Source organism: Bipolaris victoriae, assembly GCF_000527765.1.
Source record: "Bipolaris victoriae FI3 unplaced genomic scaffold scaffold_133, whole genome shotgun sequence".
Classification (NCBI taxonomy): Eukaryota; Fungi; Ascomycota; class Dothideomycetes; order Pleosporales; family Pleosporaceae; genus Bipolaris; species Bipolaris victoriae.
This window is the reverse complement of record NW_014575259.1, coordinates 15,289-42,178: the sequence shown is the minus strand read 5'-3', so window position 1 is coordinate 42,178 and position 26,890 is coordinate 15,289. Positions and strand designations below refer to the sequence as shown.

General features: G+C 50.6%; 8 protein-coding genes across 8 annotated transcripts; 2 read left to right on the top strand and 6 right to left on the bottom strand.

Annotated features, from left to right (window-relative positions):
* Positions 1-312: 312 nt before the first annotated feature.
* Positions 313-1,888, bottom strand: COCVIDRAFT_112449 (hypothetical protein; the record flags this gene model as incomplete). Its single annotated transcript, XM_014696123.1, has 3 exons — positions 313-1,565; positions 1,622-1,759; positions 1,819-1,888. The coding sequence occupies 3 exons, from the start codon at positions 1,886-1,888 to the stop codon at positions 313-315; spliced, it is 1,461 nt and encodes a 486-aa protein (XP_014551609.1).
* A 959-nt stretch (positions 1,889-2,847) lies between these two features.
* Positions 2,848-4,983, bottom strand: COCVIDRAFT_112432 (hypothetical protein; the record flags this gene model as incomplete). Its single annotated transcript, XM_014696122.1, has 3 exons — positions 2,848-2,889; positions 2,942-4,781; positions 4,901-4,983. 3 exons carry the CDS (start codon positions 4,981-4,983, stop codon positions 2,848-2,850), a joined length of 1,965 nt encoding a protein of 654 aa, XP_014551608.1.
* A 260-nt stretch (positions 4,984-5,243) lies between these two features.
* On the bottom strand, positions 5,244-6,014 carry COCVIDRAFT_112419 (hypothetical protein; the record flags this gene model as incomplete). Its single annotated transcript, XM_014696121.1, has 1 exon — positions 5,244-6,014. The coding sequence occupies one exon, from the start codon at positions 6,012-6,014 to the stop codon at positions 5,244-5,246; it is 771 nt and encodes a 256-aa protein (XP_014551607.1).
* Positions 6,015-6,623: 609 nt separating this feature from the next.
* Positions 6,624-8,262, top strand: COCVIDRAFT_30880 (hypothetical protein; the record flags this gene model as incomplete). Its single annotated transcript, XM_014696120.1, has 5 exons — positions 6,624-6,695; positions 6,747-6,882; positions 6,946-7,129; positions 7,181-7,986; positions 8,045-8,262. The coding sequence occupies 5 exons, from the start codon at positions 6,624-6,626 to the stop codon at positions 8,260-8,262; spliced, it is 1,416 nt and encodes a 471-aa protein (XP_014551606.1).
* Positions 8,263-8,701: 439 nt separating this feature from the next.
* COCVIDRAFT_112473 (hypothetical protein) lies at positions 8,702-10,561 on the bottom strand (the record flags this gene model as incomplete). The annotated part of the gene is made up of 1 exon (XM_014696119.1): positions 8,702-10,561. The coding sequence occupies one exon, from the start codon at positions 10,559-10,561 to the stop codon at positions 8,702-8,704; it is 1,860 nt and encodes a 619-aa protein (XP_014551605.1).
* Positions 10,562-11,852: 1,291 nt separating this feature from the next.
* Positions 11,853-12,861, top strand: COCVIDRAFT_30878 (hypothetical protein; the record flags this gene model as incomplete). Its single annotated transcript, XM_014696118.1, has 2 exons — positions 11,853-12,313; positions 12,369-12,861. 2 exons carry the CDS (start codon positions 11,853-11,855, stop codon positions 12,859-12,861), a joined length of 954 nt encoding a protein of 317 aa, XP_014551604.1.
* Positions 12,862-15,843: 2,982 nt separating this feature from the next.
* Positions 15,844-18,351, bottom strand: COCVIDRAFT_112456 (glycoside hydrolase family 3 protein; the record flags this gene model as incomplete). Its single annotated transcript, XM_014696117.1, has 2 exons — positions 15,844-18,122; positions 18,180-18,351. The coding sequence occupies 2 exons, from the start codon at positions 18,349-18,351 to the stop codon at positions 15,844-15,846; spliced, it is 2,451 nt and encodes an 816-aa protein (XP_014551603.1).
* Positions 18,352-20,712: 2,361 nt separating this feature from the next.
* On the bottom strand, positions 20,713-25,514 carry COCVIDRAFT_30876 (hypothetical protein; the record flags this gene model as incomplete). The annotated part of the gene is made up of 5 exons (XM_014696116.1): positions 20,713-22,176; positions 22,240-22,516; positions 22,567-23,900; positions 23,957-24,200; positions 24,250-25,514. The coding sequence occupies 5 exons, from the start codon at positions 25,512-25,514 to the stop codon at positions 20,713-20,715; spliced, it is 4,584 nt and encodes a 1,527-aa protein (XP_014551602.1).
* Between the last annotated feature and the right edge of the window lie 1,376 nt (positions 25,515-26,890).

Here is a 26,890-nt window from a genome sequence, read left to right as displayed (position 1 = left end):
TGTGGAGTTATAGATGGGTATATAGATATGAGTTATGTAATTGACGTTATGTTAATTCTTCCTTTCTTTTCCTCCTCCTTCAAAAAAGAAGTTCATCCACTTCAGTCTTACAAAAAAATGCCATGCATACCACACGTACATATAAGAAAACCAGACGAACCAAACGCTTCACAAATGCCAGCAAAAAAAATCATCAAGGTATCATATCTCCCCTTTTGCTCCCCTTCCCTTCCCCAAATAAAAAAAAACTTCCTCATAAAAACTATTACACGAATCATAAAAAACCCACCCTCAGTCCCCAACTCGCACTACCTACGGCAACTCCTGCGCCTCACTCGCATTATGCGCATACTTGATACTCCCCGGCAACTCATTCGTCTGACCAGGCGTATACATCTCAGCTCTGCCCCCCTGTGCTCCATCCTGACGATAATAGCTCTGCTCCGCATCATGCACAGGCACAGACCCATACGCCGCATTCTGAGCATCTTTCTCAACCGCACCTTCCTTGCTGGCTTTACGTTTGCGCCACCAAAAGACTGCGAAGATGAGGGCGGCGAGGACGGCAATGCCGCCAACGACGGGGCCGGCGATCCAGGCTTTGCTTCCTCCACTGCTGGAGGAGGAAGAGGAAGAAGAGGGGTTAGAGGAGGAAGAAGAAGAAGGGGAAGAAGAGTTTGAAGGTGAAGAGGAAGGGACGTCGCTGTCTGCGAGAACGGCGTAGGTGGAGGTGGAGAGGTCGGAGATTATGCTTGACGTATTTTGGAGGTAGCAGTTGTTGTAGCCGCTGTCGAGGGTCGAGGAGAATAAGACGGCTTTGCAGCCTTTGTCGCTTGCGGCGCAGGCATCGATGCAAGCAGTCATGTTGTGCGTGTGGAGGTTCGTGATGTTGCGTCCGGGATTCGTCTTGCCACAGTGAATGTCGAAACGCGGTTTGTCGCCGGCCGTGGCTTGATATGTATTTTGCTCTGGGCACTTTGTGTCTGGGATGTCGAATTCGACGATTTCGGCGGCGTGGATGACGCCTTGTTTTGCCGTAGGACTGATGAATTTGGGTGAGTTGCCGTATTTGGGCTTGCAGTTTGCGTAACCGGCGGTGAGATCTGGGTTCCAGGATACGGCGCGGCAGAGGGGGTGTAGGCCGGTGCAGATTTTAAGGCATTCTTCGAGGGTTTCGGTGTGGTAAAAGGCGCGGTAGTCCGAGTCGAAGCAGTCGAATTCTTCGAAACAGCGTGGTGGCTCGTCAATTACTTTGCCGCAGTGTGTCGTGTATGTTATGCCCTCGACGCCTGGAAGAGGCTTGTCCGACAAGTCTGCATTTGGGCACTTGGTGTCGTAACCTTTCATCTGGTTCCTGTCGATGAGAAGAGCGGTTATTGCTTCTGGTGCGGGTGTAAGGGCTTCGGTGGAAACATTGCTCGTTTTCAGCCAGCAGTGGTTGCCGGGTACAGTCCAGGTCATACCATAACACGCATCGCCTGAGAAGCGCGAGCAGTGTTCCATACATTCATCCCAAGTCGCAGTATAAAACCAGACTCCCGCCCCGGTTGTTTCTCTAACTGCGTCTACCGTCTGTCAGCCAAAGACCCTGTCGAAAGACATGACACATTCTGGTGCTCACCGCTCAGAGGGGCATTCTGCTGGCAGTATAGTTTGAATGCGAGTCCATTCTTCGTTGTGTAGTTTTCTGCGCAGTTTTCAATGGTGTCTTGCCGTATTGCGAGGTCGCGAGTGAGAACGGCATCCGCCTGTGTGGAAGCTGGTAGCGCGTCAGTATACGAATTATTTGCCAAAATATCCAACAACAATCCCACGTACGTGTAGGAGTCGCAATGACGGCGCTTGCGCATGCGAGCGCCAGTAAGCTCTGTCTCGCCAGGATCAACATGCCGTAAAGATCTGACTTTTTGTAGCGTTCTCGACGACGACGACGACAACGACGGTACCGAGAGATTGAGACAGCGAAATCCCAAACCACGCGCAACCGCGAGCTTAGAGACAGTCCGGGAGATAGTTTTACAGGCCCTACACCAAGAGGAGGGCAGTGCTGCCTCATCCAAGCAGCACGATGACAACCAGGCCCGTTAGGCGTCCATTGGTGGGTACAACGCCCATAACGGCCCCCAACCCAGAGCCGCCGTCGTCCCGACACTGCCCCCAAATTTATATTGCAAACATATGCCCTTACTCATGCGCAGCCGTCTCAGCCAATACATCGTGCAGGGTGTCGGGTCTTCCGACCTGGCGCTGTTGAGTTCGCAACCTGCATCGCCCTATTGCATCCACGTCGTCCCTGAACTTGCACATAGTGGCTACGGCTTGTTCCGAGATGCTGTCATTCGTTTCCCTCCTCTAGTTTTTCCATGGCTCTGTCTGTTTTTCCCTAGGATTTGCACTGTCAGACACGAAAATGACCAGGGTTTTGCGGTGTGCATATCCTGTCCGTTCTAGGGAGATTGGTGTGGTGCTGCCAAGACACGCTGGCAGGCGGAGCAGTCCTATCCTTGTCGTCCACCTCAACTGCGACTCGGAATAGAGCTAGACGATAGCCGTGGTCCGATCACGCTTCCCGTCGCCTTGTTCCCGTGTTAAGCATGCTGGAAAGTTACATGAAGAGGCTTCAACTACAGAAAGGATTGAATCACGTGCATACGGGCAACTACGACACCTAGGCGCTTGCCATAAATGGTGTACACAAATACTACTCTGAATTTGACAACAAAGGGTTGGATTACCACGCTGCTTTTGCAGACAACGACTTGGTATCTAATGCATCCTGAACGCCCGCCATTATTTTTCCCAGCCTGCAAACCAATAATGCAACAACGCTGAACATTGCAAGTCTGCTTATCGGTGGCTGGTCTTTCCAATACCACGCTTGCCGGCAGTCTAGACTGTTGTTAGTAGATGCTCTTGTACTCTCAGATAAATCACAACTTACCAAGTGCTTGATCAGAGAGCCAGTCTGGTGCCTGTCGGCCTCACCCTGTCTGGCCATCCTGTTCATCTTCTTCTGTGACAACTTGGCCAGCTTCTCCGCCTTTGAAGCAGCCTCGGCATCCGTAACACCGTCGTTCCTCCTGTTGGTACTCTGGCTGCGACCACGGCTCTTCGCACGCTCAAGCGCAGACTTGGGTGTATCGATATCCATGGCATCACCGGGAGCCTCTGATCGTGAACGAGCCAAGCTGCGTCCTCGTGCTTCTGCTTGAGCCGTTGCACGCTCGACAACCTTTGTAGTGTCGTATCCAAGACTCTCGAGATGCGATTCCATTTGCGACATTTGCTTCGCCTTCTTTGTCCTGGGAATAATAGCCCTGTTCTTCAAACTCTTGCGCATCTTGGCTTCGTTCCTGATGAGTTGCCGCTTCTCGCGGATCAGCTCTGCCTTGTACCGGAAGTCTGCCTCCTCTGCGTCTTCAAGATCGTCGTCCGAGTCGTAGAAACCCTCCTCCTCCAACTTTTCTTCTTCAGCCTCGAGCGCGGCAAGCTTAGCCTCAATGTCAGGGTCGATGAAGTCGTAGACGTTCTGGCCCTTGAACACCTCGGGAATACGGTCATGTTTCCATTCATCATTCTCAAGAAGATAGTTCTTGCGAAGATCAATGTTGTACACACCAGCTCCGCCATTCTCCTCTTCCAGATCACGTTCTAGGATTGGCCTATCAGGATCATCCTTGTCGTACTTCTTCTTGTTGAGTGCTGCATCTGGGATAAAGGTCTCGCGTGTTACACCACCCAATGGCTGAGCAACGTGGATTCGGCGCAACAGTTCACCAAGACGGCCAGATGGCTCACCAGCACTGTTAGTTCCAGCCTTGAGCTTCTCTGCGTTACGAGCAGCAATCAAACGATCGCAGACTGCATTTCGCACAGCCATGACACCCTCGGTAGTACTGCAAGAAAGCTCCAGCATCTCTACCTCACCCGACTTGAGCATGCCCTGTAGTTGAGCCTGTGTTTCGGCATCAAGCTGGTCGGGACGCATAAGATCGATCTTGTTGATGACAATGGAGATGAGTTTGTTCGCGAACAGAGGCTTGATGTTGTTGAAGAGGGCGATTTGCGAAGCAACCGAGTAACCACACTGCTCACTGAGATCCATAAAGTAGAGAATGTGGGCGCGGAGATGAGCAATGGCGCAGATGGACTGATGTTCGATAGTGTTCATCTCCTCAAGTGCATGGTCCAGAATACCAGGAGTGTCAACCGCTTGGAAGCGAAGCATCTTGTAGTCGAAATGACCGACATACAAGCTCTTGGTAGTGAAAGCATATGGCTGGACCTCGACATCGGCCCTAGAAATGGACTTCAAGAAGGACGACTTGCCGACGTTGGGGAATCCAGAAATGACGAGTGTACGGGTGTTGGGGTCGATCGAGGGAAGACGACCCAAATGCTGCCTAACTTGTTCGAGGTAGACAAGAGGATCCTTCAATCGCTTGCAGATTGTGGCCATACGACCAAGCGCAGCCCGCTTAAGCTGTTTGCACTGGAAAAGAGACTGGCCGTATTTGAGAAGACGCACATAGTCACGCGCAACCGTCTCAATTAACGACTTTGCAGTCGAGAGCTGACCAAGAGCAATGCGGAAGTGATCCGCATCGTAGAGGGTGTTCAAGAGATCGCGGTGGAACGGGTGGATGTCCGCCAGGCGCGGAAATGCGTCGATGGTGGTGGTGAGGCGCTCGACGAATGTCTCGGATGTGAATTTGACCTTTCGTGTATAGAAGGCTCGAATTCTGCTAATCTTGAAACCCGCACGGATCTGAGTGGGCAGTCTAAGGAAATTTTCGTCAGCTGTCTGCTCTTCGGTGTAGTATGTAGCTGGCGCCTTGAAAGCGCAAATCTCGGCGCACGGGTGTGGTTTGCGCAGATGCAGATGGGATGGGTAACCTACCTCCTCTGGGTCCTGGACAGTACAATGTCCAGGAACTCCTGGCTCGTAGGCACGGCGGGAATGTCCTTCCACTGGGTCTTCATTTTGGCGACTGCGGGTTTGTTGGGGTTGTGGACGCGGTCTGCGCTTCGAGAGGGAAGGGCTGGCAAAAAGTTCGAGGCGCTACCTATCGATACCAAAAAATATTCCCCACCGCCAAGCGGCAGTTCGCCTCATGTGCGCTAGTGCCGCATTCAGACACCCACCAACCATTGCGGCCCTAGGGACCCTGATTGTCGTGTCGGACATGCAAGCATTATGTGTAATGATATGTACATTGGAACTCAATTTGTTTTCTCCTTGTTCAGCCCAAGATTTGAAAATGAGCATCTACAGGGTTCTTCCCATTGATGGCCAGAACATCTTGAGGACATGCACTCATCACCACAACTACATCCCGCAGCGCCTCCAAAACTACGTAATCGCCTGGCTTTGTCTTTGGCTCTTCAAAGCTCACGCCCCGCTTGGCACCCTCACCCTCCTTTGTGATGGGAATGTTCATGAACAAGTTGAAAGGATCAGGCACCCTGCTTCCCAACTTCCCCTGCAACATTTCCAGGCCCTTTTTCTCTTCACCTGAAAGAGATGATGAGGTAGAAAGAGAGTACAGGGAGTCCCAGAAGTTGTCTGTACAGCTTTCATGGTATTCATTGACACCCAGCTCGCTGTACCGCCACCTATCGCACGCCGCAATCAAAGTATCATGTACACCAGGGCTTGTGTCCTCTACCAGCTTTACCATTGGCGCCCTTTTTTGACTAACCATCACATCACCCACTTCAGGTGTAACTTTTAGCAACGTTGCGCGGCAGTGGCACATAGACATGTATTCAGGCGCACTGGCGGCGGCATTGGCAACGGGTGAGTATTTGGTCGGTGAGTCGGCGGTTGCGTTTGGGTAAAGTGCCGCTTCGACCTTGGAAGACGCGGTCGTGAGGGCTGAAGAGGGAAGCGCGAGTGCCCAGGTATCGACTACTTGGTTTCCGTGGGTATTGGTTATCTTAATCTTCTTGCCGGCTTTGACTACCGTTGCTGCTCCACGGCGGGCGGGGACGGTCTGGATTGGAGGAGACATAGCAGATACTTGACTTGTAGTTCCTGAAATCGACTGATCTTGGACGAGGACTTTGGGAGGTTAGATAGGAGTAGGGGACCGTAGCATGCCAATGCCTGAGATATATGTTCACGTCTACCCCACTTGTGTTGCCATATCATATGCCGTGGGACGGGTAGATAGGAAGATAGGTTGCGGGGCTGCAATCCTGCACTGAACATATCAGTTCAAGATAGGCGGATTTGTCACAGCCTCAAGCAAGATTGACTATTCTGCGTATTTATACCATTTTGCGGGAAGCGCGCGTACCCAGCAGAAGTATACTATGAGGTTACTATCGGAGATGCGGCAAGGTGCCCAGTGTCTTGGTCAGCGCAGAGATGATTCTGGTATACATAGCAGACAAGTGATCGTCGAAAGGCAGTATTACTGGGGTTTGCGGTGTGTTGAACAAGGTGTAGTACTAGGTCGTGGCTTGAAAGGTACCCAAATCATCACGTGTCAGGGATGTGGCCTGGGGCATCCTTCGAACGGCCACCCTAGCATTCCCGAGCGCCGCAACCCAATTTATCCCCACCACAGCTCGACTCCTTTACCGCCAACCTAAATCGTTTCTGCCCAGTATTCACCATGGCTGCCCTCGCGACTAAAACACAGTCGCAAAACATCTTTACCAAATTGAAGTCAAAGCCCGCCAACAAAGTACGTATTCACACCAGTCAGCGCTTCCAACGACTCCTAATCCATGTCTAGATATGCTTCGACTGCGGCGCAAAGAACCCAACATGGAGCTCTGTGCCCTTTGGCATTTACCTCTGCCTCGACTGTTCGTCTAACCACCGTAACATGGGTGTCCATATCTCGTTCGTTCGTTCCACCAACCTCGACAGTACGTCTTCCCCTGGGCCCTGCGGGCGCTTGAAGCAAGGATATATATATTGATCAAGGACAGTCTGGCAATGGGATCAACTGCGAATCATGAAGGTCGGCGGAAACGAGAGCGCGACCAAGTATTTTCAATCGCACGGAGGTTCCGCTGCGCTCGCGAGCAAAGATCACAAAGCCAAATATACTAGCAATGCCGCCAACAAGTACAAGGAGGAGCTGGCTCGACGCTGCGCTGCAGACGCCAAATTGTAAGTCTACATCGAATTGTACAGCGGCATAAACTAACTATCTTGTGCCAGGTATCCTAACGAAGTTGTAATCACCGATGTCGTCGAACCTGGTAGCGACGGAACCAACACCCCAGCCGGTGAAGACGATGACTTCTTTTCCTCTTGGGATAAGCCGACAATCAAGCGTCCCTCAAACCCACCCTCGCGTACCGGTACACCCAAGGCTGCATCGCCTTTCCTCAAGCCTGGCGCCAACGGCACGGATCGCCCGAAATCGCCCCTCGCTGGCAGCTCCGAAACCACTACGCCAGCAGCGAAGCCTGCCGCAGTACGAAAGACCACCGGGGGTGCTGCACCAAAGAAGAATATTTTGGGTGCAAAGAAGAAGGGTCTTGGCGCAAAGAAGGTGGTCGCTGCCGATGGTGGACTCGACTTTGAAGAGGCGGAGCGAAAGGCTCGTGAGGAGGCAGAGCGCATCGAGAAGCTGGGCTACGACCCTGACGCTGAGGCCGCAGAGGTCGCTGCAGCCACCAAGTCTAAGGGTTCCGAAGCATCTATCATCGCACCTACTCCCGTATCACCACCGCGTGGTGGATTCGGCTCGACCTCCAAGCCTGAGCGCTCAAGTCAGGATATGGAACGGCTAGGTATGGGCGTTCAGCGTCTAGGATTCGGACAAGTAGGCGCTGCGAAGAAGCCTGTTGCCCAGAAGAAGATGGGAGGTTTCGGCAGCGTAGGAAAGCCCGCTCAAGATGATGATGAGAAGTATGCACGGGAGAAATTTGGTACACAGAAGGGTATCTCAAGTGACGAATTCTTTGGCCGCAATGCGTACGATCCTTCAGCCACTGCACAAGCGAAGGAGAGGTTACAAGGTAAGAGCAGTTTTACGATATTGAATATTGTGATTCTGTTTTCTAACTCGTCTTACAGGCTTCGAAGGCGCGAGCGCGATTTCATCCAACGCATACTTTGGCCGCCCTGAGGACGATGCTGCAGAGGAGGACTATGGTGATCTGGAGACTGCCGCCAAGGACTTTGTCCGCAAGTTTGGTCTGACCGCTGGTGATGACCTCGAAAACCTGACCAACATGCTCGGCGAAGGTGCGACAAGGTTGCAAGGAGCCGTCCGGAACTACCTCAACTCGTAGAATAGGCGTTGAAAAGGGTTGGTTGGGGCGTTCTCAGTGGGTGTTCGAGGAGTCAGGTGGACACATTCGATACCATACAGATCACGCACATTGTATGGCAGCAGCAACATAGTCTCGGCGCATGATGTATAAGAAGATGGGTCCTGGGAGAGGCGAAAACCATGAGTTGGCGGGGTTTACTTGGATTCGATTGTGTACGTATTGATCTTTTCCGCGTTGAAGATGGTGACCGGGGGTATGGTCCAAGTGGTGTTTTGGGAGTACACATAAAGTAACGTTGGAAATCTTGATTGGAAATCTGAATAATCTTGACCATTCCCTTTCTCCATTAACACCAAAAAACGACAATGCAGAAAAGCAAACTGTATCGCAGTGTAGTATATCCTTTGACTCCACGTCTCCAGCTAAAATGAAATGAACAAAATGAAACGAAATGCAATCAATCATCCCTATCCCCCCACACATCCGCCTCCTCCCTAGCCACAGCATCCAAATCAATAAACACCCCCTTCCCACTTTCCTTTCCTGCCCCTCCATCTTCCTCATCACTACTACTCTCACGTCCCTGTCTCGCCTCCTCCCGACTCATAGAACCCCACCCCGCATCTTCATCCTCCTCGTCGTCTTTCGCAAAACCAGGGGATACTGGGACGAAGTCGTCCATTAAGTTACTCGGCAGACCGGCTGGCACGGGGCGTTTAGAAGTGGAAGTGGGTGGGGAGGGTGTCAGGGGCATCATTGCCATTTCTGGGGGTTGGGACAGGTGCGGCTCTGTAAGGCTGTCGCGGTTAGGTGGTGGTGTTGAAACGCGGGGTTGACGGGGTTGTGGGAGGTCGGGTTTCGGGATGCTGGACATCTCGGGTTGGGAGTCTTTTCCGTGCTTGGATGATGGGCGGTGTTCTTGTTGTGAGCTGGATGGGACGGCGGCGGACTGTGTGTCGATGCTTTGGGTTGCGGGGAGTTTGGCGTGATGCTCCTGCTGGTGCTGTTGAGAGAAGGGGAAGATGGAGAAGAGGCTGGAGCTGAGGCTGTGGCGGTTTGGTGCGTTGGGTCTTTGTTCCTTTTTCAGTTCTTCTTGTCGTGGGTTTGGCGCTGTTGGAGGCGGTGCGGAGACGGAATGGGAGTGTGAAGGAACTCTTCGGATGGCGGCAGGGCTGGGGGGTTTGGCGATGGTGGTCTCTGGTAAGGATGCCTCACACATTTCACAGGCTTGGAGGCTGGGATCGTTGAGGAATGTGCAGCGTGGGCATTGCTTCTTGAGCTCTGGTGTTGATGGGCGTGGCGGCTCCGGGTTCTGGCCTGCTCGCTGTGGTCGAGGTGGTTGAGGCGGTGCTGCTGGCTCAGATTCGGTAGGCATCTGGTATCCTGGGCTATATCTTTGTCTGGATCTCGAATTGGATAGCACTGTGTCTCGTCTCTTGTTCCTGGAAGAAGCATCTCCACTTGCTACAGGGCCTGGGTTGGGATCAATGGAGACCACAACCTGCACATCTCTCTTTGTCCCACACTTCATGCACTGACACTGCCGCGTCACAGTCTTTGTATACGTATCAGTAACCTCAGAAGGCGCGTTGAATCTGATTTCGAACTTCCCGGGCTCTCCGAAACCCGCAGCACCCTGATCCTGCCTCTGCAAGTTCTTCGCATTTGAGTAGCCTGCTCCTTTTGCGACAATGGGGATAATTGGATCCACACTTCCGAATACCAAATGATCTACAAATGGCAGAAGCATCAAGGTTCCGCTGCTCTTGATATGGCGATCGACTTCTTCGCGCACTTTGAAATCGTCCAACGAGTGCAGAACCCGGAAATACTTGGTGAACATATCGCCATACCATTGTCGAACCTGAACACCTTGCTGCAATAACTCTTTTGCGATAGTTCGTGGCGCAGGGCTGGGCCAAAGTGCATCGATTAGGTGTTTCTCCTTCAAGGCCTTGCGGACCATCAAATCCAGCCTAGCACATTCGTACAGTTTCTTCTCCAATCTCTCATGCAACTCATATTTGGCGAACCTAATCACCAAGCCTCTCACGAATCCGGCATCGAGATTCCATTTTCGTGTAAAGTAGTCCAGTGACTCGAGATCTTTCTGTGCCTGTGCGTTGGCAGGCCGGACCATAAGTGGGGCGAGCTCATGTCCCATAGATATCCATCGGTCGGGTTGGTGCGGGAGGGCGGTTGCTGTGGACCAGAAAGATCGGATGGGGTAGTATTCGGCTTTGAAATAGTTGAAGATGAAGTCCAGAAAGTCCGATTCTGTAAGCGGCAATGCTGCATGGCCACGGGGAAAGTCCATCGTGGAGGTTGGCAGGCCGGCTGGTGGCGAGAGCCCGAATGTGTGACGGGTATCGAGGTCACGCGTTTGGAGCTTCCAGCACTGTAGCTTTTTGGAAGCGCTTTGTAAGAGTAATAAATTTAATTCAGAATATTGGCATGAGTGTGTATAGGGTTCTGGTTGCAGTTCTGGCGGACCACACGATGTGAGTAATGTTGCTGCCTGGGTAGAATAGAGAAGGAAACACGTACAGTAGCCACACAAGTTAAGAAGAGTGACGGTGCTGATTTACAGCTGCGCCACAGCATGTGACGATGTTATATGCGCTAGATGTGCTGCAGAAAGCTTCGGTGCATATCATGCTCTTGTGATGTGTTTCCTGGGGCGTACGTCATTGCTGTGGCGGTGGCGGTGCCCGACTCTTCATCCGCACTAGGCGCGCCTGGTTCTCGAAGCTCGACAGCTTTCACAGCCAGTCAAGACCTGGAAGTTTAATATTGCGATAACAGTTTTCCCACATGGCGTTTTTCTATGAGTGGGCTATTTAATGGCGTGCTGAATGCTCATCATGTGTGCGTGGAAATACAGGATAGGTATAGACAGGGCTCATCATATCTGAGCATTCGTTACGAACGGGAGATAGACCTATATTTAACCTTCATTGAATCAATGGATGTGCTGGAAATTTATCAGAATCATCATTACTCCGGGAGAGCATGAGAGATTGCGCCATTGGACCTTTTGGCCAAGGAATTAAACGCCCATGTTGGTAGAGTCAAAGACAAGGTTGTAAAACAGAGTTTCCAGACCCATCAAATGGGATAAATTCCCGCATCCGTTCAATACTAACTCCATGTGGATGTGGCAGCATGGTGGCTTGACGAAGATGTGTGCAAGGGCAACTGGGATTAAGGGGTCAGCAAGGGATTGCTCAATCGGGGCTTATCTCACAGATATGTGTTCTCGATGAGCCTATCATGATTTCTCCTAGGAGTAAAAGCATTGAATTTTGGCTATTGATCTCGCCTATTTCTGAGATACAAGCGTTCACCGGAAATGTCCCGCCTTTCCGCAACGTGGAGAATGCAGGAATCAGACCATGAGATCTCGGTAACAACCCCACGCCGCATTGCTGCAAGTAAGTCGGTATCTGCAGATCTTGCACAGACGTACAAATGACGGACACAGTTCTTAGTGGAGCTGGCGGCGGTAACCATCGTCCTTAAACTTGGCTTGGTCCATCAGTTCGGTTACGCAATTCTCTAGTTGTCCCTAATACCGATCTCAACCACTATCTTGGAGCTCGTGCAGTATGGCATCTTTGGAGACTTCATCAAAAGCTTCGTCTAAAGCTTCTTATAAATCTCCGTCTAAATCTCGTATCAAAATTTTTCCCAAAGAGTCTCACAAAAGGTCGCCGAGGTCATCAGAAGGTCTACAAATTGCAGAACCTGAGCCATATCCTGAAGCTGTCAATCGATACTCCCCGAATCGGGATACCAAACTGCCACAGCTACACGACCAGACAAGTCCTGATGAAGCATCAATACGCACCCGGCCATCTCAAGAGCGCGTATCCTTCCGTCCCGGACCGTACAGTGATCAATCTGGATATGGACCTACTATCGAAGTTCCGTCAGATATGATGAAGAAGTTCTTTGCTCACCGCCGGCGCAAATTCTGTTTCATTGTCATCTTCACACTGTTTATAGTCGGCACGCTCATTGGCTCCAGTATAGGAGGTGCACTATATGTGCAAGACAAAGCCGAACAGTACGTTTATTCCACTTTATACCTGGCTCATACTTTGCCGCCTAACTTCCGCTAGATCCGCCTCTGAAAGCGAAGCTACCAATAATCCAGTAGATGAAGATTCAACATCAAGCTCCACATCCGCACCAGCGGAACCTTCCACTCAAACCCAACCCTCAAGTGCAGTATATACAGCGCGCCCATTCGGCACCATCCAATCAATCAACACAACATGTCCATCTACTCTCCTCATATCCAGTCAACTCGAAGGCAAGACTTCGGAAATCAGTGGCCGCTACACCTACAGCTGCCTCGACGATACAAACATCCTCGACGAACCCAATCTCATGGCCTTTACAGCGTATACACTTGAACAATGCGTCGATGCCTGTAGCCAATACAGTGCTATAAGCTACAGAAATGAAACGTGCAAGGCGGTTGTGATCAGTTCGCAGTTTCGCGAAAAGTACGAAACAGGATATGGGGCGAATTGCTGGTTGAAGGGTTCGGCGGACAATGGTAGTACGGGGAAATCGGGATACACGGCGGCAGTCTTACGTGAGGGGTGAATGAATATCTAAATCACCGTGAGGAGATAGGTTTAGTAGTGCTGTATACGTCTTGATTATTAACCGTAAGAGACGCACCTCTGATGTTCTATTTACCTTTACTAGTCAGAGCGCTAATATAAACGCAGTACAGTATTTAAATCTTTTAAGTGGATCTAAGATCTAGAGATCGCCTAAAGTCGATAAGTGGAGAAGAGCGCTGTTCTCAGAGTTCAGCGAAGATCTTGATAACTTACATCCAATAGTATTTTCTAGATAGAATCATGCATATCTATATTTTCCATCCCTAAGAAATCACATCTCTAGCGATAGCCTGCAAGAAGGATACAAAGATGTCTTGTAATAATAGCTTATGTTTAAGGGCTCTATAGCCTTATTTTAGACGAGCGGCTATATTTATTAGGTTCAAACTAACCCTAACCGAACTCTACAAACACGCCGCGTAGTTATTCTGTAAACCAGTACGCGTGTTCGTTTCCCTTACCCCATTATAAGTGCAACCATTTCGGTTAACGTTGCATGATCGGGACTGAATAGGACTGTGAGAACGAAGTTCAGGTAGCAGAAAGTTTAGAAGCGCATTACGTACCGAGCCGCACTCCTGGCCACATAATGGCTGCCCTCTATCACCCCTGAAGGTACAACAAATTCCACTTTGGCCACTTGCAGGTAAGCATTGCTTTACTTGCGTTAGCGAGGTATGTTCATTCAATCAAAGTAATCAATACAAACATCGCGGCCTAATACCACAGCGCCTAGACTAAAGAGTACTCTATTACTCTATTCTGCTAAGAGACACCGATCACAGACTAGGTCACGTGATCGGTACTTCGGGTATCGTGTGGTTGTAGGATTGCGACACGGTCGTAATCAGTTTACTGATACCAGGCCCAAGCCTGTAAGCAGTTTCTAGGATCGTAACAGCACTATTTTGGCGCTCTTTAAATTAATTTATAGAAGTTGCCTATCGGCCCTAGATATCTTATTATGCCGTAAGCTTAATAGTATAAGCTGAGTCTAATCAAAAAAAGCATAAGATCTCCTGACAGCAAGTGGCCTGGCATGAATGGGTCTGTCTTATCTATTCAAACTGTTAAACTCTTGCTGTTTGTTAGAGACACAGTCTATATCAACAACTTTAACGATTACCAGCTCTCCTACAAGACCTTATTGACCATACCTCAAGCCAATATGAAGTGGAGAATAATTGTTCTTGCAGCAATTACGACCCTGTATTCACCTGTCAACGCACACAGTTATGCCTGCATCATTACAGGTGAATCTGGTGATGATAACTGCCCACAAGGCTCGTGGAAGGCCTGTGTATGCACAAACCTATCTCAGACACTTCCACTACGCATTTCTATTAACATAAATCTAGAATTTTAGACCAAATGCTGGGACAGGAAAGAAAAATAAATGTCCTAACAATTACCCTTACGAAAGGCACTGGACGGGCACATGGATTGACTATAATGCTGCCTGCGGCTTCGATAAACAAGGGGGATATGGTCGTGTATGGAAATGACTATTATCGTATCGTCCTTCTAGAAAATACTTTTATACTAGATATTAGGAATTAGGAGGTTAGCAATACAGCGAAGCTATGTATGTTAGAACTTATAATATAAGCAGATCAGGCGTGACTAGGCAGTGAGCTGCTACTGTAAGTCCTGGGCTTCGCCCGTCTACATGCTCCAAGGGAGGTCTTAAGTAAGGATGTTAAATAATCACATATAACTATATATACATATATATATACCGTAAGGGGCTGCGCTCTATAGAGAAAATACTTAGTACATAAGAGATTGCATTCAATAGAGAGCTAACTACTACTACTTATAAGATGTTTTTTTATCGTTAGAGAAAGGCTATGCCAAGTGTCTAAGCGCGTTGCCTAAGCGCCGCTTGGTGGTGAGCAGACTCTATGTGCTCCAGAGCACCTAGAGACTGTGAGCGACCCAAGATCCTATCGAGGAGCTACTAGAAGAGCGTCTAGCCTATTACATACATATGTATATATAGTCTTTTATATCAACTCTAAATCTGTTTTTAATATTCACTTTTAGTGGATTAAAGTATAGTCTACTGTTTTTATTTGAGATAGTTAATCTACCATACTATACGATAAAAAAAGAAAAAGATAAGCGGTTACTGGAAAACAGTAAAAAAGAGGAATTTCCGACACCGGGAATCGAACCTAAAGCCTGATTAGAATGTGTGATGTGGATTAAGTTGTTGTGATTGAACGTACCCGGGCCTTGCCGGCACTTGAACAGTGAACTGACTCTTGCAATGAGAGCGGCAAATCCTAGCCACTAGACCATATCGGACATTGATGGAATCTTGAATTCTAAGACCCTTAATAACATCAGTATTGTAAGAAAACTCAGGGAAAATGGTGCATCACCAATGGAGGTGGGAATTGGCTGTCAGTGTTATCGAAAGTGAAATTTTCGGGGATTTTTTGAACCATGAGAGTGGGCTGCAACAAAGCCACTGACGCGATATCGCAGACTAACCCCACTTTTGGAAAATCTCGAACAACTAACCTGCAACACAGCATTGCGGCTAGGTATAGAAAGTTTTTGATCATTATTTGAGTCGTATTTGTGTAGTTTGAGGGACATTTATTTAATTCGCAGGTTGGCTCTATGATGCTGCTCATGCGGTGTTTCATCCTGCATAGCCGATATGTAACTTGGATGCCCTCGGTAAAGTTCTGGTAATACATATTTCGTACTGGTATGAGTAGTAGATTGATTTGTCAATTGCAGAATACTCAGCTTGTTCCATGAAGTCTATAGACATTTACCAAAGAGCATATTTGGGCCATTATCCACCAAATCTTTAATCACAAATCTTACCAGCATCACAGTAAAAACATCCGGTCCAAATCTCTTCAAAATAATAGAAATTAATAATCTATTCATATACTCATAATCACATGAAAACCCGTTTTGCCCAGGCTAACTCCCTCTACTATCCAACAACAGTAAAGCTATCATGAACCTTCAGGTCACGGCTGCTAAGTCCAACCCAGATGTTGAACTCGCCCTCAGGGATAACCCACTGCTGGCTAACAACATCCCAGTAGCTCAGATCCCTGCGCATAAGCTCGAAGCTAACGCTCTGGGTCTCGCCCTCCTCAAGGTAGACCTTCTCGAACCCGCGGAGCTGGCGCACAGGGGTGCCGGCAGGGGCGGAAGAAGGCAGACCGACGTACAGCTGAGGCACAGCAGCACCGGCGACGTCACCGGTGTTGGCGACGGAGACGGTGACGTTGTAGATGGCCTCCCAGAGAGCGGGGTTGCCGCCGGGCTGGATGGGGAGGTTCTCTGGGTGGGAGGTGATGGCGTCCTTGAGAGGAGCAGACTTGATGTCGGAGATGGAGAAGGTGGTGTAGGAGAGACCGAAGCCGAATTCGTAGCGGACGGAGATGTTGTGCATGTCGAAGTGGCGGTAGTCAATCTCGAGCTTCTCGTCGAACCAGCTCTGCCAGTCGTTGAAGCCGTCGGTTTGGATTTCGGTGGTGGGGGGCGCGTTCCAGTCGTCACCATTCTTGGCGATGGTGTAAGGGAGGTGGCCAGAAGGGTTGAAGTCGCCGTAGAGGATGTCGACGAGGGAGTTGCCGGATTCTTCACCGGGGAAGTGAGCGGCCAGGATGGCGGTGACGTTGGGGTGGTCAGACCATGGCAGGGTGTTAACACCGGAGGAGTGGGTCACGACGACGGTGTTGTTGCAGAAAGATGCAACGGACTCGACAACTTTGTCGCCGTTCCAGTCGGACCCAAGGTGATAGCGGTCATCACCCTCCTCAGCCCAGGTCTTGAGCATGACGATGCAGACATCTGGGACATCGCGTGGGATGACGAGGGTGCTGACATTGTTGTTAATGATGTGGGTGTTGTTCAAGAAGTACTGGACAATGCCACGGTCTTCCCTGACACGCTGCTGGATAGCGGTGAGGGGCGTGATCACGTAGGTGTTCTGGCCGGTACCAGAGCCACCGCCAGCAAAGATAGCACCATACTCGTAGTTTTGCTGGTTGAGGACAGAGCTACGAGCAAGCTCACTGGCACCGTTACCGAAGATTGCGACATTGCGGGGTGCCTTGAGAGGCAGAGCACGGTCTACGTTCTTCAACAGAACGGTGCCAGCAGCACCGTGTCGACGGATCAGCTCGTTGTGGTTGCCACGAACATCACGGCTCTTCTCGCCAGTAAGGTTGAACTCGCGGGTCCAGGACTTTCGTGGAGAGAAAGTGTTGAGATCAGCAGAGGAAGGGTCAACGGACGGGAAGTCGTTGTCCTGGCCGAGCTGGAAGTAGGGAGTCATGATACGGAGGACCATGTCGTCGATGCGGGACTCGTTGACAGTGCCGTTGTTAACAGCAAGAGTGACATTGCCGCCAAAGTAAGATGGGACACCAAAGTTCAATCCGTAAGCACCAAGTCCACCAGGCATGTTCATGTCAAGACCAGCCTCGATGGAGGCAACACCCGAGTGGGTCGCACCCCAGTCAGACATGATGTATCCTTGGAAGCCCAACTCACCCTTGAGCAGACCGTTTTGTGAAGCAGAGTTCTGGCATCCGTAAGATCCATTGATTCTCTGGTACGAGCACATGACACTGGCAGCGCGGGCCTTGATAGCGTTGGCGAATGGCCACATGTAGAGCTCGTGCATGGTGCGGTCATCAATGTTGGATGAGATAGCAGCTTGCGCTTGTTCGGTGTTGTCGTCCTTGCGGTAAGTAGGATTACGCATGATTTCCTGCTCGTTACCAATCCAGTGCTTAGGGCAAGCCTGTACACCTGCATCTTGAGATGCCAGGATGGTCTTCTCCATAGCTACACCACTGAGGTAAGGGTCTGAGGAAAAGCCCTCCCAGTTACGGCCGGCATAGGCGGAACGTCCAAGTGGTCCTGCGACAGGACCCAAGAAGACATGAGCACCCTTTGCCCTGAACTCTTCGCCCATGGCGTAGCCGCGCTCATACATGAGGTCCTTGTCCCATGTAGCACCGGCGGATACACCGGCGGAGAATACGCTTGCGTAATCAGCCACGCGAATGGCAAGAGGGCCATCGTGGAGGCAAAGACCAGGGAAGCCCAGGCGGGGAATGGCAACGATGTTACCAACACAAGGGCCGGCTTGACCAGTGACCATGTCAGCCTTTTCTTCCAGAGTAAGTTGAGCCACGAAAGCCTTTGCCTTCTCAAGGCCCATCTCCCAGCCACCAGCACCAGAAATCTTCGCTGCACAAATTATTAGACATGTCCGATAATCAAACAATCATCCCTAGGAAAACTCACGTGAAGGATATACAGCCGGCGAGGAGCCATACTCGGTCAGAATGGTAGTGTTGAGCGGCTGGACGTAACTGAAAGCGCCTTCGCCGCGACCACTACCTCCGAAGTTCTGAGCACTGACTGCAGCCAAGAGGGCAGAGCCCGAGAGCACCTTTGAGACGACAGAGGGCGCCATGATTCCAGATAGTCGAAGGTGAATCGAAAGCCTGACTACCCATGATTGCAGTTGCACTGAGGCACTTATATACCATGATTGCTCCCTCGCCCCCCGGACCAAAGTCGCCCGCGGGTACTACTTCACAGTCCGGGACTGACACGTTCAGAGGCCCACGATGCAAGCATTCTGGGGACCGAAGTTTACCCGTCCGAGCTGTGGAGTCTCCGCAAACTCGCTCCATACCATGTTCATAACAACATTGCCAATAACGACGTCATGGATTGGCTGCGGAACGACTGCCAAGATGGCGGTTCGACAGTTTTGCGCTTCGGCAGATGCATGTGGGATCCATTCGAGCAAGAATCGGAGTGCAGAGCCGCATGACTCGTGTGGATTTGCGGGGATCGTGACAATGGGGTGAATGACTCGGTCCGACCAACAAGTCTACAATCGCGTCATAGCCATGTTCTCGGTAGTCCGCTCCGAGCCGCGAGAATTGCCTGCTGGTTTCGAACCTAATTTTTTTTACTACGGCGCTGGAAGACGTTTGAAACTTAGTATAGGCTTACCTACGCCATGGGAAAGCCATGATTGCCATGGTCTGTTAATATAGCAAGGCTAGCGCTCAGGATAACTCGTCTCGTACGACAACGCAGCTTCTTCTCTACCCAAGGCCCCAGCTTTTCACCCACCGCCGTGGAGTGGAGCGGGGTGGAGAAATCATGCTCGTATAGCCGAGTAGAAGTCCCAACGGGCACCGCAGAATACGTGCCTTCGTCACGAGGCCTGCAGGGAAGTTGAAGAATCTTGCAAGAATCGATCCAAGCGTCGGGAAGCGTTGTGTGCTTTCGGTATGCGCTACGCTTTTCTAGGCAATGCGCCCTGCTCAAGTCCCCAGTATCCACCTTTTATCACATGGGGATCGGCTCCAGAACTCCACATAGACGCACTACTTTTGCTGGCTTCCCCGCAATAAACATGTCTTCGCCCGAAGTTGAGCCTCAGACACAGTTAGGATTGTCAGGTCGAACGTTAGTCTCCAAATCAAAGAAAAGTCCAAGAAGCCTTCTAGACAACGACAGAACGCATAGCTGCTGCCGAAATTCCCGCACTTGGCAACACATTTCAAGGTGAGGGGACTCCATTTGTAATTTATTGTTTTGCGGAGATGTGCTTGGAAGATGGCTGTATCGACTCGACCGGTATGCAAGATTTGGTGGCCTGTTAAGCAGGGAAAACCCGTTACCTAACGGCTACTATGTGCATTGCCAGCCTGGTAACGGAAAACCATCATTTGAAGCGCAATAGCCGCGCGCTATGTCATCCATGGGGCTCTTCTTCGGAAGCTCGATCCGAAGACAAAGGCGGGAACGAGCATTGGACTTTTATGAGGCTTTACTCTTGGTCAATGCCAACCAATGAGGCCATGACGAGCAAGAAATGGTGCCTAACCTAAGTGTTGGCGTTCATACATACACAAACCCGCTACTAGAACTCCGGCAACCAAAGATTCAAGGGTCTAATCTACGCCGTCTCCGAACCGTCGCATCGCGACTGGTACAATTACCTCTTTGGGAATCTACCCCATCCACTTCGACCTCCATACTCCAACTCAACAAAGCTAGATTCCTAGCTCCCTCCCGTTCTCTCGGGGCCTTGACTGCCGACACCCTAAGCGCTTCAAGACTAGAGTAGACCGTCAAACAGCAAGAAAAGAGTAGTCCGGTTCAATAGATCCCGTTGTAGTCCCCACAATACCGTACGTACATGTACCCTGTTTTTCCCGACCCATCACCGATCAGCCACCAGCCACCCGACTTCCATCCGATCCTTCGACCGGCACTTCTCAACTACAACCACCAACACTAATTCAATAATCAGGCGTTCCTACCCATATTATAACCCCACCTATACCACGGCTGACATAGCTAACACAATTTTCCATGTACATCAACCGAGGAAACAAGTTGACACCAAGAAGACTCCATAAATAATGACAGAAGTCGAACCTGATACTATCATGCTTAGATAAGATGATGTAGAAGGTCAAGGAATTACCGTAAGAAACCCTTGATAAACTGTATGCTGGCAGCATGCCGAGCCTCGTGCATCTTTCTGGGAGAAAAATCAATAGAGGAAGGCGTTACAATGCAGGATGAGGGGTTGAAAGCGGTGCCGAAGTGCACATGCAAGGAGTCTCAGAAACACATCGAGGAAAATGGGTAGTTTAGATGTATGTAGTAATTGGACTGAGAGAAAATATTGTTGAAAATATGGATTATGTGTCTAATTACAAGAGGATATTGAGCTGAACTATATACTATTTGACATTACTCCCATCAACCAAAACATTACTCTGTATCTTCAACGAACCCCCCTTCAAACAGCACCAACAGGCTGGCCACTCTGCACCGCCGCCTTCTCCACCGTCTTTTCCGCCGTCTCCTTCTTCTTCGACCCCCTCAACTTCCCCATGAGCGCACTCAAATCCGCAACCCTAAACAAATAATACATCAAAACCGCCATAAAAGCATTAAACACAACAAACGCAAAAACAATGCCGAAATTCCTCCAGCGCTCCGAGTAAAAAATCTTGGAGCCAGCAAGGAACTGATCTGTAGTCTTGAGCGTGCAGTAGTGGCAATCAGCCGTAGCATCGGGATTTTGAATGACGCCGCCAGTCCTCGCCGCAAACGCACTGAGGTACGCGCCACAAGTCTGATTCGACGGCGGATCAAACCTGAGCACCTCGGTCGCACTACACACGACAGGGCGCCCCGCCGACATGGTACTGACGAGACCGGCAATCCAATACGTAAACGGACTAACGCGGTACATGAAGATCCAGAACCCGGGCAGCTGGCTGGGCGGCTGCATGACACCGTTGAACAGGATGCTCATGAGCGTAAGCAATGAGACGAGGCCAGATGCCGTTTGAGCGTTTGGCAGCGCGGAAATGGTCATGGCGGCAAAGGTGGAGGTAAAGAGTAGAAGCTGGACGGAAAAGAGCATTGCGAGACCCTGGCGCTCGCTCGATTGGTTCACGCCGACAACCGGGTAGTAGAAACATGCGAAGGTGATGAGGCCCGCGATGATGCCGTAAGGGATCTCAACGAAAATGTGTGCAATCATGAAGGCCTTCCAGCTGTACGCTTTTGAGGGGCGCTCACGCACTTCGTACAAGGAGCGCTGGGTCACGAACAGAGGGTGGATTTGCTGCACCAGCGACGTGAAGATGGTGGTGATCATGAAGACGCTGAAGATGATGGTTTGCATGCCCGCCTGTGTGGTGTTTGCTTTGTAAAAAGAAAATCCGATGAAAAGGCCAGCAATAGCGCAAAGGCCGAATTTCGCCATAACGTAGCTGGGCATGCGCCAGTACTGCTGGAAGTTGCGGTATGTGCACTGGTAGATTTGGGTGGCAAGCGGCATGGCGAATTCAGAGGAGCCGGTTTCGCTGGCGAGGTCGACGGATTCGTTGCGTTTGGATTCGTGGAGCTGGTTGATTTCGTGCTGGACGTTTTGCGCTTCTTGACTCGCTCTCCACACGTTGAACCAGTCTTCACCTTTGTTGTTTTTGCCGGCGTTTACGATTTCGAGCATGTACTCTGCGGGGTTCTCGTCTTCGCCGCATTTTCGGGCGCCGTTGGACTCGAAGTAGTCGAGGAGGGTGCGGGAGTTTTCGCCGAGCTCGCCAAAGTAGACGGTTTTGCCGCCGCGGGCGAGGAAGAGGAGGCGGTCAAATTCTTGGAAGAGGATGGCGCTGGGCTGATGGATGGTGCAGAGGATGGCTTGGCCAGCTGAGGCGAGTTTGCGGAGGAAGGCGACAATGGACCAGGAACTCTGTGGCAAAGTCAGTAAATCCTTGTGATGCCGAGCGGGTTATTTGAGATTATTGCTACTAACCTGAGAGTCAAGACCAGACGTGGGCTCGTCGAGGAACAGAAGAAGCTTGGGCTTTGCTGCGAGTTCAACACCGATAGTCAGAAGCTTACGCTGTTCAACATTGAGACCCTCGCCTGGAACACCAACAACAGCCTCGGCAAAGTCAGACATGTTGAGCATCTTGATGACCTCCTCGACATAGTCGAATTTCTCTTGCTTGCTGACATTCTTGGGCTGTCGAAGCATAGCGGAAAATTGCAATGCCTCGCGAACAGTAGAGGTTTCGAGATGTAGATCCCTGGGCTAGTTAGTATCTTCGAGAAAATTTGCATCAAGACAGAAGCTTACTGTTGCTGCACATAGCCGGTGGAACGTTGGAATGCAGGATCAAGGGGCTTGCCGTTAACAAACATGTCGCCGGTAATGACGCCCATGGTTGTGCGCTGGGCGAGAGCATCGAGAAGTGTCGTCTTTCCAGCTCCAGAAACACCCATGAGTGCAGTCATAGTACCAGGCTTTACATATCCAGAGACATGATCCAGTAGACGTCTGGGCTCACCCTTTATCTCAATGTCATAGACAACGTCTCGCCATGTGAAAATACCCTTTGCCTCCTCGATGGCGCTGACATCGCCAGCTCCTTCCGCTACTTCCGGCTTAGATTGACCTGATTCTTCGTCTGACTTTTGGCCTTGAGGTTGCATGTAAGCTGGAACGTGTCCACGGCGGAAGACGAGCTGCTCGGCGGTGCTGGTTGTAGAAGAGTTGATCTCGACAGCAAAAAAGTACGTGATCATGAAGAAGATCAAGAATGCCCAGAGAATACCAAAGTTGCGCCACACATGGCTCCAGGAATACCGGTAGGAGACTTCAAGAAAGCGGTCACCGTTGACAAACCTTTCTCCAACAACTGCGCCTGGTGCGTTGCAGATGAAGTTGTTGCCCTCGGGCGAATAGCCAGGTCCTGATGGTGCAAGCGAGTCGCAGGGAAAGTCAACTCCATGCATCTCGTTGGCAAGCAGAATCTCGAAAGCGTAGAAGATGGGATTGATCCATCTGATCCAGCCAAACCAGTCAGGCATCTGCGGAATGCGAATGACGAAACCAGTGTAGATGACTAGGACCAACACCAACATACCAGCTCCCGCCATGGCCTGTGCCGCCGTCTGAGTAACTGCGGCGGTCGTCCGGAAGATGGCGGCCATGATAAAAGTGGACATGTACGTAATCATAAAGTAGATGAAGAACTGCCCAGCCGTCCTTCGCAGGCCAGCCATAAAGTACAGAATGATATTGAAAACCACAGCCTGTGCGAACTTGACCGGTAAATCTGCGACAATTCCAGCAATGGCTTCGGAAGCCGGATGGTAAAAGGCGTACGAATTGTGTTTCTCGACTATAGGGCGTTGGGAGTACAGACCAGCGATTTCACCAAGAGATGTCAGGGCGCTGAATAGGATGGCGAGGAAGATGGTGCCACCACGTCCTTGGAATGAGGAGGTGCCTGAAGATTGGCCGTAGAACATGGAACCGACAATGAGGGCAATGATGAGGTTGAGCACGGCTTGCACTGCAGTCGAAGCGATATCACCACGGATGCGCTGGTAGGCTCGTCGCGTGTTGAGTTTGATCTGTAGGGCAACGCTTATAAGGTAAGGCGACTTGGGGCGAGTATGCTTGGCCTAGATGGTGGTCAATATCGGAGAAACATTGCAGGGAAAGTTGTTTGGACACGAACCTGGAGGTGGTTCTTCTGTTGACGAAGTTGCTCAAGAGTAGCGTGCTCGTTGATTGGATGCTCCGCCTCGAAATCGGCAATGTCTTCCAGCAAGGCCTGGTACTCTGGGGATTCGAGCCAGTACTTCTCGAATTCCTCAGGAGTACGAGGAACCTTGTTTTCCATACCCTTTTGGGGCTTTCGCTCTTCTGGATTGGTGACAGCTGTGAGGAAGTCTCCCGTGGTCTGTCGAGGTGGGCAGTACCTATGACATGTCAGTACAATGTTAGAGCTTTGTGCTAGTAGTATCTTACCATCCTTGTCGCTCAAAAAATCCCTTAGCTTCGTCAGCAGGGCCAAAGTAGATCTGGCGCCCTTGGTAGAGAACTGTGGCTTTGTCGAAGCAGTCGTAGACACTTTGACTAGCTTGGTAGATGGCAACCGCAGCTGCACCTCCAGTCAAGTCGGAGCCGACTCTTAGAGAGTTGACAAACTTCAATGCTGTAGCCGAGTCGAGACCACGAGTTGAGTTGTCCCACGCAGCCAAAGGAGCTCCGGCCAACAGCATCTCAGCAACGGAGACACGCTTGCGCTCGCCACCAGAGACTCCGCGTACAAAATCATCTCCAACTTTGGTGTTGTATGTGTGTGTAAGTCCAAGGACAGCCATGACAACCTTGGCCATAAATTGGGCGAATTCGTCACGACTCGCTCCGCCTGGGCGATTTGATGGTGTTCGGACAGCTGCGGCGAATTCCAGAGTCTGGCCGACGGTCAAGTGAGGGAAGTGCCTGTCGACCTCCTGGTTGTATACCATTTCACCCTTGAATTCCTTGATCATCCGATTCTGGGGGACACCGTTGTAGTGAATTACTGAATCGTCCGTATCGAGACCGTGTAGTTCGCCAGTAAGTGCCTTCAACAGCGTAGAACAACCCGAGCCGGGTCGACCGAGCACAATGCAGAGCTCGCCAGCCCGGATTAGACCGTTGAATGAGTGCAAGATCTGCTTGCGCTCAGTCTTTCCAAAAATTTCCTTAGCCCGAAAGGGGGCCATGAACACATCTGCAACAGTCTGTTGGAGTTGAAGAGCATTTCCAGAACCAAAAACGTTCAGGTTTTTGAACGCGACACTGAGCTTCTTCATCTCAATGCCTTCTCCCTCAAGCTGGTGACGGAGCATGTTCAAAAACTTGGAGAGATCGAAAGCATCGCTGCTGGGGTCTACCGCTGGGTCATTTGGCGCCGGAACGCTTAATTGCCTGGTGACGTTTGCAGACGCTGTTGTGAAGATGCGTACTAGTTCTCGCCTTCCGTCTTCATCAATTTCTGACCGGGTCATCCGACGTTGCAGACCCATTGAGGCCCTTTGGTCGGCTGAAGATGATGTTCCCACTCTCTTGACCCTTTTCGACTCGTCGTTGGATCCATGTCGTGTGTGTGAGGATTCGGAGGAAGTGGAGGTATCAACCTGTTCGAGGGGCACTACCTCCTCCTTGTTTATTTGTGAGCAACCGTCATGTTGTTGTGATGAATGGCCAGAGGAAAATAGGCCCTCGCCGTAAGAGTTGGAAGCCATTATGCGTGTCACAATAGCTGTTGCCGGCGTGGGAAATCAAGTGTCGTTCGATTTGAACCCTTCTTTTACACAGGGACGAAAAGATATATCAATGTGGTGGCCACTATTCGGACCTAAGTGGTCATAACATGCCGGGTCGCGGAATCTCCTCATGCCCGTATTCCTAAACTTTGTGCCAATACGTCGGACGAGTAGCATGAGGCGTATTCGTCCAACATTACCTGCCCAGGCCCAAGTGCTTGGGTCGAGCCAAGGCATCCCCGATCGCATTCTCCATACGCATCACCGAATTGTTGGTCCAGACCTGAACTAGCTCCGAGATACCCCTCCGAGATACCCTGAACGCTAAAGTTAGTCCGGTCGATCTTCTATGTGACGTAGGGATGCAATACGCTCCGCCGGACGTATGCGGAAGAAGAACACATGGCTTTGATGGGACGTCACACATAGAAATTAAATCAAATCCCTGATACAACAATAAATTCTGGTTCGAAAAAGACTGAATTTGCAAAGGGGAATCTCCACGACCCAGGAAATTGACAATAATTGCATTGCTTGGTTCCGAGTGTGTGTCAAGGACGGCCGGTCATTGTGATGTTGAATGGACCAGTTAGCGTACTGCTACCCTAGTCCCGGACGAAATGATCGCTCGGATGCCTCGGGGCGCATGCTTTTCTCTTCGCTACCTATGCCTGTTCTGGCTTCAAGCTTTGCCCAGGTTACCCCAGAAGCCTCTCGAAATCACCAGGATTGCAGACGTCATATAACAGATACGGGTCCGTATGCTGGCCCGGTATGGGCTTATGTTGACAACATACCTCCTCATCTTACTTATCTTGTGCAAAAAGGGCCGTGTACAAGCGACTGTTGATCATTTCGAGAACGCTCGGCCGACCAGTCGGACATTTTGACGGACTGTATGTGCCGACGCACAGAGTCGACCGTGCATGAACCTGCTGATGTGCTGTACCAGACAGGCTGGCATTCTGGTATCTCATGTGACAAGAGCTGAAAAAAGTCCACATCTTTCTCTTGCCGTGAAGTAAATCCGGATTTGCAGATATGGTAAGTTGCGTACAGTCTCAATCGTGCATCCTCGGCCGTGCATAAGCTCAGCTTATTGAACTTGGCAGATGTGACATATGTAGTTCTATTGTCTGCAGCTGCAGCTCCCGCAGTATACGCAGCGGGCTGGAGTTGGGTCTAGATGCAAGTCTTTCATGCCAAGTTGCACTAGAACGAGCACACAATCAGGCATGGGCACATTCCTGACTGTGTAGTACATACGTGAACATTGTCTTGTAGCTATGATAGTGGTCAGCCCCACAAGCCGTAACACAGCCACGTGTAATAAGCAGACTCGGAGAGTAATTTTA